Source organism: Entelurus aequoreus, linkage group LG16 (assembly GCF_033978785.1).
Source record: "Entelurus aequoreus isolate RoL-2023_Sb linkage group LG16, RoL_Eaeq_v1.1, whole genome shotgun sequence".
Lineage (NCBI taxonomy): Eukaryota > Metazoa > Chordata > Actinopteri > Syngnathiformes > Syngnathidae > Entelurus > Entelurus aequoreus.
The window spans coordinates 4,246,285-4,262,758 of NC_084746.1; the positions used below are offsets into that span (position 1 = coordinate 4,246,285).

The 16,474-nt window shown below is 38.3% G+C and overlaps 1 protein-coding gene across 5 annotated transcripts in view; it reads right to left on the reverse strand.

Moving 5' to 3' along the window:
- atcayb (ATCAY kinesin light chain interacting caytaxin b) overlaps window positions 1–15,774 on the reverse strand; it is a 28,665-nt gene extending 12,891 nt beyond the window's left edge. Inside the window, exons 1-7 of one of the 5 annotated variants that reach the window (XM_062023829.1) lie at window positions 15,696–15,711; window positions 11,508–11,585; window positions 8,204–8,315; window positions 6,114–6,212; window positions 1,581–1,624; window positions 1,309–1,515; window positions 1,082–1,243 (exon numbers count right to left, since the gene is read on the reverse strand). In XM_062023829.1, coding sequence (XP_061879813.1) covers window positions 1,082–1,243; window positions 1,309–1,515; window positions 1,581–1,624; window positions 6,114–6,212; window positions 8,204–8,315; window positions 11,508–11,585; window position 15,696 — 703 coding nt within the window. In that variant the 5' untranslated portion in view covers window positions 15,697–15,711. Of the gene's footprint in view, window positions 1–1,081; window positions 1,244–1,308; window positions 1,516–1,580; window positions 1,625–6,113; window positions 6,213–8,203; window positions 8,316–11,507; window positions 11,586–13,569; window positions 13,614–15,695 lie in introns of those variants that run through there. The other 4 variants (XM_062023828.1, XM_062023830.1, XM_062023832.1 and 1 more) reach the window with 4 other exon arrangements.
- Between the last annotated feature and the right edge of the window lie 700 nt (window positions 15,775–16,474).

Sequence of the window (16,474 nt, forward strand, 5' to 3'; positions counted from 1 at the left end):
ATTTCTCTACAGAATCTCCTCTCTGGTCAACAAAAGCACCATGAAGATTCTAGCAGGAACTCTCATTCAACCCTTTTTCGATTACACATTCACCTCCTGGTACCCCAGCACCTCCAAAACTCCAAACATCCCAGAACAAGCTAGTCAGGTTACTTCTAGACCTCCACCCCAGATCACACCTCACTCCTACCCACTTCTCCAAAGTGGGCTGGCTCAGGGTGGAGGACAGAGTAAAACAACTTGCACTGAGCCTGGTCTATAAAATCCGCTACACCTCCCTGATACCGAAGTACATGTCAAACTACTTCCTTAACGTAAATGACCGCCATAACCACAACACCAGGGGGAGCTCCACTAACCACGTCAAACCCAGATTCCGATCTAACAAAGGTCTTAACTCATTCTCCTTCTACGCCACATCAATATGGAATGCACTCCCAACAGGTGTAAAAGAAAGGGCATCTCTATCCTCCTTCAAAGCGGCACTAAAACAACACCTCCAGGCAACTTTAACCCTTAACTAACACCCTCCCTTCCACATCCTACCTCCCCGGATTGTAAATAATCAAATGTAGATACTTATTTTCATGCTTTCTGATCTTTCTCTCTATGTCCACTACTTGCTGTACATATCCTACCAAGTCAGACCTACACTGTTTCAATGTCCATTTCTCTGATGATGCAATTGTTGATGACTGAAGTTGATATCAACCCAACGTGATGACTGTATTATGATGATAGTATATATCTGTACCATGAATCAATTTAAGTGGACCCCGACTTAAACAAGTTGAAAAACTTATTGGGGTGTTACCATTTAGTGGTCAATTGTACGGACTATGTACTGTACTCTGCAATCTACTAATAAAAGCTTCAATCAATCAAAATTAATTATTGATTGATGAGTTATTAAACTGATTTGACGAACTACAATTTATGAAATGGCCAACTTATGAATCTGTCATATGTCAGTCATTAGAGAGGAGACGGGCAGGATTAATGATCTGATTGGTTTGATCTGCAACGTAAAGCCCGGAATCATCAGCAAATAACCAAACAGAGTCATGGATAAATATCTCACCTCCGTGTGTGACCACCCTCAGGTAGGGTCTGATGACCTGCATGTCGATGCGTTGTTCCTGGTCGCCGATGATCACTGTTCGCCACAGACGGCCCGACGAGTCTCGCTCTTCCTCACCTTCTTCACCCGGAAGACACCTGGCGGTGGCCACGGGAGTATCGTCTGGAAAAACAACATCGTTTATCTTTTTTGCCAGCGTTGACACAGTGAAGCCACCTCAGGCTAACCTTCCCACTCCAGCTCGTTGCCGTTATTGGCGGACCCCAGCGAGTCGGTGTCGTCGGGCGTCTCCATGTCGTCCACGTTGATGTCCAGGTCGTCGGAGAGCACCGAGCCCTCGCTCTGCTCCAGCGACAGGTTCATGTCGGGGGCGATCAGCGTGCGCCGCTTGGACTGGTCCCTGGACTGTCCCACGTTCAGACTGCTGGGGGGGTCTGGAGGAAGACAGTTGCCATGACGCCACCAGCATGTTTCAGCGAGACACGACAATGTGACATACTGCTTCTGGCGTCGGTGAGGCCGTCTCCATCTTCTGGTAGAGGCCTGTTAGGACACAACATTAAGTACTGGAAGTACTAATTTCACCTTTTTGGGTTAAAAATATTTTTTGCAAAGTAGTAATTATAGTCTGCAAATGATGTGTTGTTGTTGAGTGTCGGTGCTGTCTAGAGCTCGGCAGAGTAACCATGTAATACTCTTCCATATCAGTAGGTGGCAGCAGGTAGCTAATTGCTTTGTGGGAGGCAGTGTGCAGGTAAAAAGGTGTTGAATGCTTAAACCAGGGGTCGGCAACCCAAAATGTTGAAAGAGCCATATTGGACCAAAAATACAAAAACAAATCTGTCTGGAGCCGCAACAAATTAGAAGCCATATTACATACAGATAGTGTGTCATGAGATATAAATTGAATTAAGATGACTTAAAGGAAGCTAAATGACCTCAAATATAGCTACAAATGAGGCATAATGATGCAATATGTACATATAGCTAGCCTAAATAGCATGTTAGCATCGATTAGCTTGCAGTCATGCAGTGACCAAATCTGATTAGCACTCCACACAAGTCAATAACATCAACAAAACTCACCTTTGTGCATTCATGCACAACGTTAAAAGTTTGGTGGACAAAATGAGACAGAAAAAGAAGTGGCGTAAAACACGTCCTAGAAAGTCGGAGAAAGTTACACATGTAAACAAACTAAGGTGAGTTCAAAGACCGCCAAAATTAGTAGGACAAAACGGCGCTCGCCAAATACTTGAATCAGTGAAGCATGTTTAATAGGGATGTCCGATAATGGCTTTTTGCCGATATCCGATATTCCGATATTGTCCAACTCTTTAATTACAGATACCGATATCAACCGATATATACAGTCGTGGAATTAACACATTTGGACAACCAGGTATGGTGAAGATAAGGTACTTTTAAAAAAAAAATTATAAAATAAAATAAGATAAATAAATTAAAAACATTTTCTTGAATAAAAAAGAAAGTAAAACAATATAAAAACAGTTACATAGAAACTAGTAATGAATGAAAATGAGTAACATTAACTGTTAAAGGTTAGTACTATTAGTGGACCAGCAGCACGCACAATCATGTGTGCTTACCTACTGTATCCCTTGCAGACTGTATTGATATATATTGATATATAATGTAGGAACCAGAATATTAATAACAGAAAGAAACAACACTTTTGTGTGAATGAGGAGGGAGGTTTTTTGGGTTGGTGCATTAATTGTAAGTGTATCTTGTGTTTTTTATGTTGATTTAATTAAAAAAATAAAATAAAATAAAATAAAAAAATAAAAAAGATACCGATAATAAAAAAACCGATACCGATAATTTCCGATATTACATTTTAACGCATTTATCGGCATCCCTAATGTTTAATATAAACAGTGTGCTTTATAACAATTAGGGAGATTTGTGTCATGTTTGTCCTCCTACAGAAACTATATTAAAACAAAAAATATATTTTTTTCCCCTCATCTTTTTCCATTTTTCATGCATTTCTGGAAAAGCTCCAGAGAGCCACTAGGGCGGCGCTAAAGAGCCGCATGCGGCTCTAGAGCCGCGGGTTGCCGACCCCTGGCTTAAACCACAAATAAAGAAAAGGTGAGTGCCCCTAAGAAAAGTAATTGAAGCTTAGGGAAGGCTATGCAGAACGAAAAACTAAAACTGAACTGGCTGCAAAGTAAACAAAAACAGAATGCTGGACGACAGCAAAGACTTACTGTGGAGCAAAGACGGCGTCCACAAAGTACATCTGAACATGACATGACAATCAACAATGTCCCCACAAAGAAGGATGAAAACAACCGAAATAGTCTTGGTTGCTAAAACAAAGTAGATGCGGGAAATATCGCTCAAAGGAAGACATGAAACTGCTACAGGAAAATACCCAAAAAAGAGAAAAAGCCACCAAAATAGGAGCGCAAGACAAGAAGTAAAACACTACACACAGGAAAACAGCAAAAAACTCCAAATAAGTCAGGGTGTGATGTGACAGGTGGTGACAGTACACCTACTTTGAGACAAGAGCTATAGTGATGCATGCTTGGTTATGTGTACAGCTCCACTAATGGACATTGGAGTGTTACTTTCAAAGGCAAAATTAAAAGTATTGCTAGAAACATCATTTTATATGGGATTTTATTGTATTATATGTATAGTCAGTGACGTGCGGTGAACTAAACACCAGATACTGATATTCTTTTTTTACTTAAATTCATATGTGCAGCTCTAATCATTGTTGATGTAGGTTGCACATTAGCATAACAGGAAAAAGAAGGGAGTCATTCTCTTTCATAAAAACGTGATCATAATGATATTATGATATGATAAATGGGTCTTTTGATAAAGTTGTTATTAAACACTTTTTGGTCCCATTTGCTTTTAACAAAATAAATCAAGTTTTGTGAGTGTATCTTACCTTTCTGTGTTTGTATCTGGAGCAGCAATTGCTATATCCTCCATGAAAACCTACTTTGGATGATCACATTCATTTTGTCTTAAAGTCCAGTTTAGAGAAGTATTTCATCTCGGATACAGTATATAATCCTCCATATTGGCAGACACGTTCATTTAATTCAATTTCATTCCAAGCAATAAAACAATATTTTTGCATCTGACAAAAAACACCCACAAACGCTGGCTTACTCTGATAAAAATGCCATGTTTGTTATAAATAGTTAAAAAAAAAAAAGACTGGCTTCCGCTGGAGAGACATGTGTCTGCTAGTCCAAATAAAAGAGGAGGCGTGCGAGCGTGGTGGAAGACTGTTCGAAGAGTACAGCCCAGACGTTTCTCCTCAATGAACTAAATTGAATTCAGTCTCCGTTTAATTCCTTGCTTCTTGTCTTGTTTAATAGATGTCATCAGTGTTTGAACCTGACATGTGCCTTGGCGCAGAGAAGGTTGAAAAAAGCTGGTCTAAGTACAAACCCCGTTACCATATGAGTTGGGAAATTGTGTTAGATGTAAATATAAACGGAATACAATGATTTGCAAATCCTTTTCAAGCCATATTCAGTTTAATATGCTACAAAGACAACATATTTGATGTTCAAACTCATAAATTTTTTTTTTTTTTTGCAAATAATAATTAACTTAGAATTTCATGGCTGCAACACGTGCCAAAGTAGTTGGGAAAGGGCATGTTCACCACTGTGTTACATGGCCTTTCCTTTGAACAACACTCAGTAAAGGTTTGGGAACTGAGGAGACACATTTTTGAAGCTTTAAAAGTGGAATTCTTTCCCATTCTTGCTTGATGTACAGCTTAAGTTGTTCAACAGTCCGGGGGTCTCCCTTCTGCTATTTTAGGCTTCACACATTTTCAATGGGAGACAGGTCTGGACTACAGGCAGGCCAGTCTAGTACCCGCACTCTTTTACTATGAAGCCACGTTGATGTAACACGTGGCTTGGCATTGTCTTGCTGAAATAAGCAGGGGCGTCCATGGCAACGTTGCTTGGATGGCAACATATGTTGCTCCAAAACCTGTATGTACCTTTCAGCATTTATGGCGCCTTCAAGGATGTGTAAGTTACCCATGTCTTGAGCACTAATACACCCCCATACCATCACACATGCTGCCTTTTACACTTTGCGCCTATAACAATCCGGATGGTTCTTTTCCTCTTTGGTCCGGAGGACACGACGTCCACAGTTTCCAAAAGCAATTTCAAATGTGGACTCGTCAGACCACAGAACACTTTTCCACTTTGTATCAGTCCATCTTAGATGAGCTCAGGCCCAGCGAAGCCAACGGCGTTCCTGGGTGTTGTTGATAAACGGTTTTTGCCTTGCATAGGAGAGTTTTAACTTGCACTTACAGATGTAGCGACCAACTGTAGTTACTGACGGTGGGTTTCTGAAGTGTTCCTGAGCCCACGTGGTGATATCCTTTACACACTGATGTGGCTTGTTGATGCGGTACAGCCTGAGGGATGGAAGGTCACGGGCTTAGCTGCTTACGTGCAGTGATTTCTCCAGATTCTCTGAACCCTTTGATGATATTACGGAGCGTAGATGGTGAAATCCCTAAATTCCTTGCAATAGCTGCTTGAGAAATGTTCTTAAACTGTTCAACAATTTGCTCAGGCATTTGTTGACAAAGTGGTGACCCTCGCCCCATCCTTGTTTGTGAATGACTGAGCATTTCATGGAATCTACTTTTGTACCCAATCATGGCACCCACCTGTTCCCAATTAGCCTGCACACCTGTGGGATGTTCCAAATAAGTGTTTGATGAGCATTCCTCAACTTTGTCAGTATTTATTGCCACCTTTCCCAACTTCTTTGTCACGTGTTGCTGCCATCAAATTCTAAAGTTAATGATTATTTGCATTAAAAAAAAAAGTTTATCAGTTTGAACATGAAATATGTTGTCTTTGTAGCATATTCAACTGAATATGGCTTGAAAAGGATTTGCAAATCATTGTATTCCGTTTATATTTACATCTAACACAATATCCCAACTCATATGGAAACGGGGTTTGTCTAAGTCTTCTACACTCTGTGCTACCTGGGGAAGTCTTCGTCCTGCCACTCGTCCTTCACCTCCATGCTGTCCATACGTAGCGTGGCCTCCGCTGTCCCCATGCTTTTGCGGCGAATCAGCTCTCTGAAAACGGACAAAAGATTATCGTTTTTAGCGAAACGGCGTCCACTGCATGCCCGCCGTCCTTTGCTATATCGGTCACAATGTTGCCAAGCACGCATGAGTGGACTTCATATGTTTATATCAAAATAATGCACACCAGGGGGGAGGGGCGTCCTTGCTTCTAGACCTCGTTCTGGAGTCTTTTTGTCCACTGGTTTGGCAATGATGTGTTGCGCACACACACACACACACACACACACACACACACACACACACACACACACACACACACACACACACACACACACACACACACACACACACACACACACACACACACACACACGCACACGCACACGCACACGCACACGCACGACAACGGAGCAACATTGGTTGGCTAAAAGGCCTTCGGGCTAGGTGCTGCTTGTGTCGTTGTTGTGATGGGCTGCAAAATGGCGGACTGTAGCACTTTGGGTTTAATCCATTTACTCATGAAAAGCGCCCTAAAAGACAGTTGTGAGTTCAGATGTAGTTTGTGCAGATGCTCCTGCGTGGGCCGGCCAGCATGCAAAGCAATGTGGAATCAGCACGTGCTCGGCAGGGGGGGGGGGATTTTGAGTCCAGATGGCAGCACGGCCTTGATTTCCTAAACACGGTCTTCTTCTGACATAACAACACTGATTGTCTGCTAATATGTGATTAGGTGCTGAATGCTTCACATACTTGAAGACTTTGTTGTACTGTGAGCACTAAATAAGCAGCACTTTTGCAACACATCAATAAATGAAAGATGAAAACAGAACACACTATTCAATTTACGTGAGGTCCATTCAAGATGCCTTCCATGTTTCCTAAAACACATACACTGGTTTCAGATCCCACATCAGGGCAAGAAAAAACTCAACCCATGGATCTAGTTAATAGTGTGAGAGTCCAGTCCATAGTGGATCTAACATAATAGTGTGAGAGTCCAGTCCATAGTGGATCTAACATAATAGTGTGAGAGTCCAGTCCATAGTGGATCTAACATAATATTGTGAGAGTCCAGTCCATAGTGGATCGAACATAATAGTGAGAGTCCAGTCCATAGTGGATCTAACATAATAGAGAGAGTCCAGTCCATAGTGGATCTAACATAATAGAGAGAGTCCAGTCCATAGTGGGTCTAACATAATAGAGAGAGTCCAGTCCATAGTGGATCTAACATAATAGTGTGAGAGTCCAGTCCATAGTGGATCTAAAATAATAGTGTGAGAGTCCAGTCCATTGTGGATCTAACATAATATTGTGAGAGTCCAGTCCATAGTGGATCTAACATAATAGTGTGAGAGTCCAGTCCATAGTGGATCTAACATAATAGTGTGAGAGTCCAGTCCATAGTGGATCTAAAATAATAGTGTGAGAGTCCAGTCCATTGTGGATCTAACATAATATTGTGAGAGTCCAGTCCATAGTGGATCTAACATAATAGTGTGAGAGTCCAGTCCATAGTGGATCTAACATAATAGTGTGAGAGTCCAGTCCATAGTGGATCTAACATAATAGTGTGAGAGTCCAGTCCATAGTGGATCTAACATAATAGTGTGAGAGTCCAGTTCATAGTGGATCGAACATAATAGTGTGAGAGTCCAGTTCATAGTGGATCTAACATAATAGTGTGAGAGTCCAGTCCATAGTGGATCTAACATAATAGAGAGTCCAGTCCATAGTGGATCTAACATAATAGAGAGAGTCCAGTCCATAGTGGATCTAACATAATAGAGAGAGTCCAGTCCATAGTACCAGTTAGTTAGTTAAATGATGGTATCATGGAAATTGAAAGGTATGGAATCGACCACTGAAATTCCAGGAAAGTGACCACCCTACTTTGATGTTTACAAAAACTTAAGATAGCCTCTTTGGAAAAATCCCCTTCAGTGCTTCCAAAAGGCTGTGATTGACAGGTGGTCAGTCCGAGGTGGTAGGCTCCAGCTTTTAGTGTTGTGATGAAATGAAAGAGACAAATGACTCACGGATTAAAAGGATCTTCTGTGTGCTGTTGTGACGCTCCTTCAAAGATGAGCGAGCATCCCCGGTCTGAATCCAGGAGGGGGACACGCGGGTGGTGCTGATGCGGGGGTCCTCCTGCAGAGGAGCAGGTTTACGGGCAAGACCATGGCGCAGTCACAGCCACCATGCTCCTGTCACATCCCATGCAGCATTTTTTGAAGGGTGTACAAAAAAAACCCTAATCCTCCTGCGCTTTTAGCCTCCGTTCCCTCTGATGCTGCGTGTCTCCTTTGCTAAAGCCCCGCCCCCCCCCCCTGCCTCCAGCTCTAATCCCGCTGTGATGATGTCATGCATATGCTCGTTATGTAATCAAACCTGCCTCCTCTCGCCTTTGACTGCAGCGCCTGCAGACACGACGACTTGTTTTCCCGCCTCTCCACGTCACGTCACAGCTACTGTGCACCCAAAGCGCAATAATTGCATGTGATCGTCACGTGTTTTTCCACCGCAATATGGCGGTTTGCAGCATCCCTGTTTTTAAGCTGTGTCACTGCTAATGTTGTATTCCTCTCCTCCTCCTCCTCCTCCTCCTCCTCCCCTCCTTCTCCTCCTCCTCCTCACCACATTGCACTAAGCTGCGGGCGATGACTCTGGCGTTTATTTAGCATAAACAACATGGCTTTTTATATGACGTCACCCTGAAACTGCCTGTAATATTTCTATGGTACATTTTTAGTCTACAAACCCCGTTTCCATATGAGTTGGGAAATGGTGTTAGATGTAAATATAAACGGAATACAATGATTTGCAAATCCTTTTCAAGCCATATTCAGTTGAATATGCTACAAAGACAACATATTTGATGTTCAAATTCATAAACTTTTTTTTTTTTTTTTGCAAATAATCATTAACTTTAGAATTTGATGGCAGCAACACGTGACAAAGAAGTTGGGAAAGGTGGCAATAAATACTGATAAAGTTGAGGAATGCTCATCAAACACTTATTTGGAACATCCCACAGGTGAACAGGCTAATTGGGAACAGGTGGGTGCCATGATTGGGTATAAAAGTAGATTCCATGAAATGCTCAGTCATTCACAAACAAGGATGGGGCGAGGGTCACCACTTTGTCAACAAATGCGTGAGCAAATTGTTGAACAGTTTAAGAACAACATTTCTCAACCAGCTATTGCAAGGAATTTAGGGATTTCACCATCTACGCTCTGTAATATCATCAAAGGGTTCAGAGAATCTGGAGAAATCACTGCACGTAAGCAGCTAAGCCTGTGACCTTCCATCCCTCAGGCTGTACTGAAATTAACAAGCGACATCAGTGTGTAAAGGATATCACCACATGGGCTCAGGAACACTTCAGAAACCCACTGTCAGTAACTACAGTTAGTCGCTACATATGTAAGTGCAAGTTAAAACTCTCCTATGCAAGGCGAAAACCGTTTATCAACAACACCCAGAAACGCCGTCGGCTTCGCTGGGCCTGAGCTCATCTAAGATGGACTGATACAAAGTGGATATTTATAAAAAAATAAAATAAAATAAATAAATTTAAAAAAAAAATATATATATATATATATATATATATATATATATATATATATATATATATATATATATATATATATATATATATATATATATATATATATATATATATATATATATATATATATATATATATATATGTATGTATGTATGTGTGGGGAAAAAAAATCACAAGACTATTTCATCTCTACAGGCCTGTTTCATGAGGGTTTCCTCAATCATCAGGAGATTTTGAGGAAACCCTCATGAAACAGGCCTGTAGAGATCAAATAGTCTTGTGATTTTTTCCCACACATACATATTACGCTCTACCACGGTATCGAGCACTATTTTTTTTTGGATAATCCAATTAAGACATATATATATATATATATATATATATATATATATATATATATATATATATATATATATATATATATATATATATATATATATATATATATATGCAGGGCCACAAGCCTATGCCAGTTAAATATCTGTACTATTGTGCGACAGTGTTCATATATACCAGGGGTCCCCAAACTACGGCCCATGGGCCAGATATATACATTATAACGATAAAATAAGTACATTATTAAATGGATAAAAAAAATGGAAAAAATAAAAATAAATACAAATTACCTGTAAATTAATTTTTTTTATAAAACACCTCATTCCAGGCGTGAAAATCTAAAATAAAGTACATGCATTTTGAAAAATTATTTAATCAAAAACAAATTGAACATGCTAATAATCAGAGCACTAATTCACACTATGTAGAAAAATATGAATTTTTTTTTTTTTTTTACTTTTTATTTCATATATTTTTCTTTGAAAAAGTCTTAGTTGAATAAATATATTTAAAACAAAAACAAATATTACATTAAATCAATCACATAAATACAATTCCACTACGTCAATTTGACAAGATGAGCGGGCACAGCCTAAGAGTAACCACTGGAGGGCGCTGTTGTGCATCAAGCCACATGTCCCAGAAGTCATCCCACTGACATTTTGCCTAAAATAAGTGCATTATTGTTCCGGTAAAAGAGTTACTCCAGACATAGAATACTTGTTCTTATCAGTAATAACTATATATATGTATATATATATATATATAGTACACACTGCAACAAGTCAGTGTTAAAAAACAAGACGAAAAAATACAAAAATTAGGGGTATTTTATTTGAACTAAGCAAAATTATCTGCCAATAGAACAAGAAATTTGGCTTGTCAAGACTTTCCAAAACAAGTAAAATTACCCAAAGATACCTTAAAACAAGTATTTTCTCACTAATAACAAGTGCACTTTTCTTGGTAGGAAAAAAAAAGACCTTTTTGCTCAATATGTTGAAAAATATTCTTAAATGAAGTAAATGCTAGTGCCATTATCTTGACATAATGATATGCGCTCGGCATCATGATTTTTTTTTTTCATGCTTGAAGTAAGAAATGATGACTTTAAAAAAGTAGTTTTCTACTTGTGAGTGTTGATGACACAGCTTTGCAACAGTTGATATTCTAGTTTCAAGCATGTTTTACTCAATATAGCTCATCAAATCTCAGCAACAAGCTGTAATATCTTACTGAGATCATTTAGGACCAAAACCCTTAAAACAAGTAAAAGACTCTAACATATAATCTGCTTAGTGAGAAGAATTATCTTATCAGACAGGAAATAAGCAAATATCACCCTTATTTGACATATTTCATCTTACTTAGATTTCACTTTTTGCAGTGCAGTGCATGCCACCAGTAATGAGCTGATGGTAAAAGTATCTTACTGTATAGTAACCTTGACTCTGAAGTCTTGTCAGCATGCTTCTGGTCAAAAGAGAAGTCAAAGGGTGTTGTGATCTGCACTGTAAAAACGTGTAAAAGGATTTTACAGGAGTGCAAAGACGCAAAGAGGAAATATGACCTACATGTGCAATAAGCAGGGATTATCAGGCAGTGATTACAATAGCTGGCAGCAGGCTAACACCTCATGTGTGTCTCAAAATCACAACACAACTTGACCACTTCAAATGACACAATGGTGGGTGGGTGACAACATTTGATTACTACAGTACCGCTGCAGGAAATAAGCAGGTGGCACAATGAAGATTTTTAACCATTTGTCCATTTTTTGTTTTGTTTCTGTCAATGCATCTACAATATATTTAAATGCATACTTCACCCTTTATAAGTCCTTGCATCTCCACATCTTTCTGCATTGTAACCATCTATCGCAGGGGTCACCAACGCAGTGCCCGCGGGCACCAGGTAGCCCGTAAGGACCAGATGAGTCGCCCGCTGGCCTGTTCTAAAAATAGCTCAAATAGCAGCACTTACCAGTGAGCTGCCTCTATTTTTTACATGTTATTTATTTACTAGCAAGCTGGTCTCGCTTTGCCTGACATTTTTAATTCTCAGAGAGACAAAACTCAAATAAAATTTGAAAATCCAAGAAAATATTTTAAAGTCTTAAGGTCTTCACTTGTTTAAATAAATTCATTAATTTTTTTACTTGGCTTCTTATAACTTTCAGAAAGACAATTTTAGAGAAAAAATACAACCTTAAAAATGATTTTAGGATTTTTAAACACATATACCTTTTTACCTTTTAAATTCCTTCCTCTTCTTTCCTGACAATTTAAATCAATGTTCAAGTAAATTTATTTTTTTTATTGTAAAGAATAATACATACATTTTAATTTAATTCTTCATTTTAGCTTCTGTTTTTTCGATGAAGAATATTTGTGAAATATTTCTTCGAACTTATTATGATTAAAATTCAAAACAATTATTCTGGCAAATCTAGAAAATCTGTAGAATCAAATTTAAATCTTATTTCAAAGCCTTTTGAATTTCTTTTAAAAATTTTGTTCTGGAAAATCTAGGAAGAAATAATGATTTGTCTTTGATAGAAATATAGCTTGGTCCAATTTGTTATATATTCTAACAAAGTGCAGATTGGATTTTAACCTATTTAAAACATGTCATCAAAATTCTATAATTAATCATAATCAGGAAAAATTACTAATGATGTTCCATAAATTCTTTTTTTAATTTTTTCAAAAAGATTTGAATTAGCTAGTTTTTCTCTTCTTTTTTTCGGTTGAATTTTGAATTTTAAAGAGTCGAAATTGAAGATAAACTACGTTTCAAAATTTAATTGTCATTTTTTTCGTGTATTCTCCTCTTTAAACCGTTCAATTAAGTGTAAATATCATTAATTATTAATAATAACATAGAGTTAAAGGTAAATTGAGCAAATTGGCTATTTCTGGCCATTTATTTAAGTGTGTATCAAACTGGTAGCCCTTCGCATTAATCACTACCCAAGAAGTAGCTCTTGCTTTCAAAAAGGTTAGTGACCCCTGATCTATCGTATCCAGTAGAGATGTCCGATAATGGCTTTTCTGCCGATATCCGATATTGTCCAACTCTTAATTACCGATACCGATATCAACCGATACCGATATATACAGTGGTGGAATTAACACATTATTATGCCTAATGTTGTTGTGATGCCCCGCTGGATGCATTAAACCAGGGGTCGGCAACCCAAAATGTTGAAAGAGCCATATTGGACCAAAAATACAAAAACAAATCTGTCTGGAGCCGCAACAAATTAGAAGCCATATTACATACAGATAGTGTGTCATGAGATATAAATTGAATTAAGAGGACTTAAAGGAAGCTAAATGACCACAAATATAGCTACAAATGAGGCATAATGATGCAATATGTACATATAGCTAGCCTAAATAGCATGTTAGCATCGATTAGCTTGCAGTCATGCAGTGACCAAATATGTCTGATTAGCACTCCACACAAGTCAATAACATCAACAAAACTCACCTTTGTGCATTCATGCACAACGTTAAAGGTTTGGTGGACAAAATGAGACAGAAAAAGAAGTGGCATAAAACACGTCCTAGAAAGTCGGAGAAAGTTATACATGGAAACAAACTAAGGTGAGTTCAAGGACCGCCAAAATTAATAGGACAAAACGGCGCTCGCCAAATACTCGAATCAGTGAAGCATGTTTAATATAAACAGTGTGCTTTATAACAATTAGGGAGGTTTGTGTCATGTTTGTCCTCCTACAGAAACCATACTAAAACAAAAAATGTTTTTTTTTCCCATCATCTTTTTCCATTTTTCATACATTTTTGAAAAAGCTCCAGAGAGCCACTAGGGCGGCGCTAAAGAGCCACATGCAGCTCTAGAGCCGCGGGTTGCCGACCCCTGCATTAAACAATGTAACAAGGTTTTCCAAAATAAATCAACTCAAGTTATGGAAAAAAATGCCAACATGGCACTGCCATATTTATTATTGAAGTCACATATAGTGCATTATTTTTTTTTAACATGCCTCAAAACAGCAGCTTGGAATTTGGGACATGCTCTCTCAGGGAGAGCATGTCCCAAAGGAGGTTGAGGGGGGCGGGGTTGAGGTGAGGGGTGTAGGGGGTAGCGGGGGGTGTATATTGTAGCGTCCCGGAAGAGTTAGTGCTGCAAGGGGTTCTGGGTATTTGTTCTGTTGTGTTTATGTTGTGTTACGGTGCGGATGTTCTCCCGAAATGTGTTTTGTCATTCTTGTTTGGTGTGGGTTCACAGTGTGGCGCATATTTGTAACAGTGTTTGTCAAGACGTGGACTATGGGGTGTTTGTTTTCCCGAGATGCAAGTAAAGTTGGATCGGACATGGCGTGACGGTAAGGGCATCTTTATTTTAACACTATAAAGCAGGGGTCACCAACCTTTTTGAAAGCAAGAGCTACTTCTTGGGTAGTGATTAATGCGAAGGGCTACCAGTTTGATACACACTTCAATAAATTGCCAGAAATAGCCAATTTGCTCAATTTACCTTTAACTCTATGTTATTATTAATAATTAATGATATTGACACTTAATTGAACGGTTTAAAAGAGGAGAAAACACGAAAAAAAATGAAAATTACATTTTGAAACATAGTTTATCTTCAATTTCGACTCTTTAAAATTCAAAATTCAACCGAAAAAAAGAAGAGAAAAACTAGCTAATTCGAATCTTTTTGAAAAAATAAAAAAAATAATTTATGGAACATCATTAGTCATTTTTCCTGATTAAGATTCATTTTAGAATTTTGATGACATGTTTTAAATAGGTTAAAATCCAATCTGCACTTTGTTAGAATATATAACAAATTGGACCAAGCTATATTTCTAACAAAGACAAATCATTATTTCTTCTAGATTTTACAGAACAAAAATTTTAAAAGAAATTCAAAAGACTTTGAAGTAAGATTTAAATTAGATTCTACAGATTTTCTAGATTTGAATTTTAATCATAATAAGTTTGAAGAAATATTTCACAAATATTCTTCGTCGAAAAAACAGAAGCTAAAATGAAGAATTAAATTAAAATGTATTTATTATTCTTTACAATAAAAAAAATGTGTTTTACTTGAACATTGATTTAAATTGTCAGGAAAGAAGAGGAAGGAATTTAAAAGGTAAAAAGGTATATGTGTTTAAAAATCCTAAAATCATTTTTAGGGTTGTATTTTTTCTCTAAAATTGTCTTTCTGAAAGTTATAAGAAGCAAAGTAAAACAATTAATGAATTTATTTAAACAAGTGAAGACCAAGTCTTTAAATATTTTCTTGGATTTTCAAATTCTTTTTGAGTTTTGTCTCTCTTAGAATCAAAAATGTCGAGCAAAGCGAGACCAGCTTGCTAGTAAATAAATAAAATTTAAAAAATAGAGGCAGCTCACTGGTAAGTGCTGCTATTTGAGCTATTTTTAGAACAGGCCAGCAGGCTACTCATCTGGTCCTTACGGGCTACCTGGTGCCCGCGGGCACCGCGTTGGTGACCCCTGCTATAAACTACAAAAAAAGGGTGCAAACAAAAGGCGCGCACAAGGCGGAGAACAAACTTGGCTATGAAACAAAAGAACGTCAACACATAAACTGAACTATGGTCATAAACAAAAACTTACTTTGAAAGCATGGAGCATGAACTATGGTGTCAACAGGAAGCAAAGGATAGCATGGTTGTCAAGGAGGGAGCAGAAGTCAAACAGGGTTCATGTCGCCAGGCTGACTTCCTGGCAACTATCGGCTTAAATAGTCTTGAACATGATTAATGACAGGTGTGTGAGTCCAAATGAATCAGGTGCGTGACATGAGGACAGGTGAAAACTAATGGGTCGTCATGGAAACAAAAACAAACAAGAGCGCACAAAGAGTCCATAAACCAAACCGAACATAACCAAAACAAAACATGATCACACAGACATGACAGTGTTAAAGTTGTTTATACGGCTACCCTCAGTGTGACCTGTATGGCTGTTGACCAAGTATGCCTTACATTCACTTGTGTGTGTGAAAAGCCATAGATATTATGTGACTGGGCCGGCACGCAAAGGCAGTGCCTTTAAGGTTTATTGGCGCTCTGTACTTCTCCCTACGTCCGTGTACACAGCGGCGTTTTAAAAAGTCATACATTTTACTTTTTGAAACCGATACCGATAATTTCCAATATTACACTACCGTTCAAAAGTTTGGGGTCAGATTAAAATGTCCTTATTTTTCAATGAAGATAACTTTAAACTAGTCTTAACTTTAAAGAAATACACTCTATACATTGCTAATGTGGTACATGACTATTCTAGCTGCAAATGTCTGGTTTTTGGTGCAATATCTACATAGGTGTATAGAGGCCCATTTCCAGCAACTATCACTCCAGTGTTCTAATGGTACAATGTGTTTGCTCATT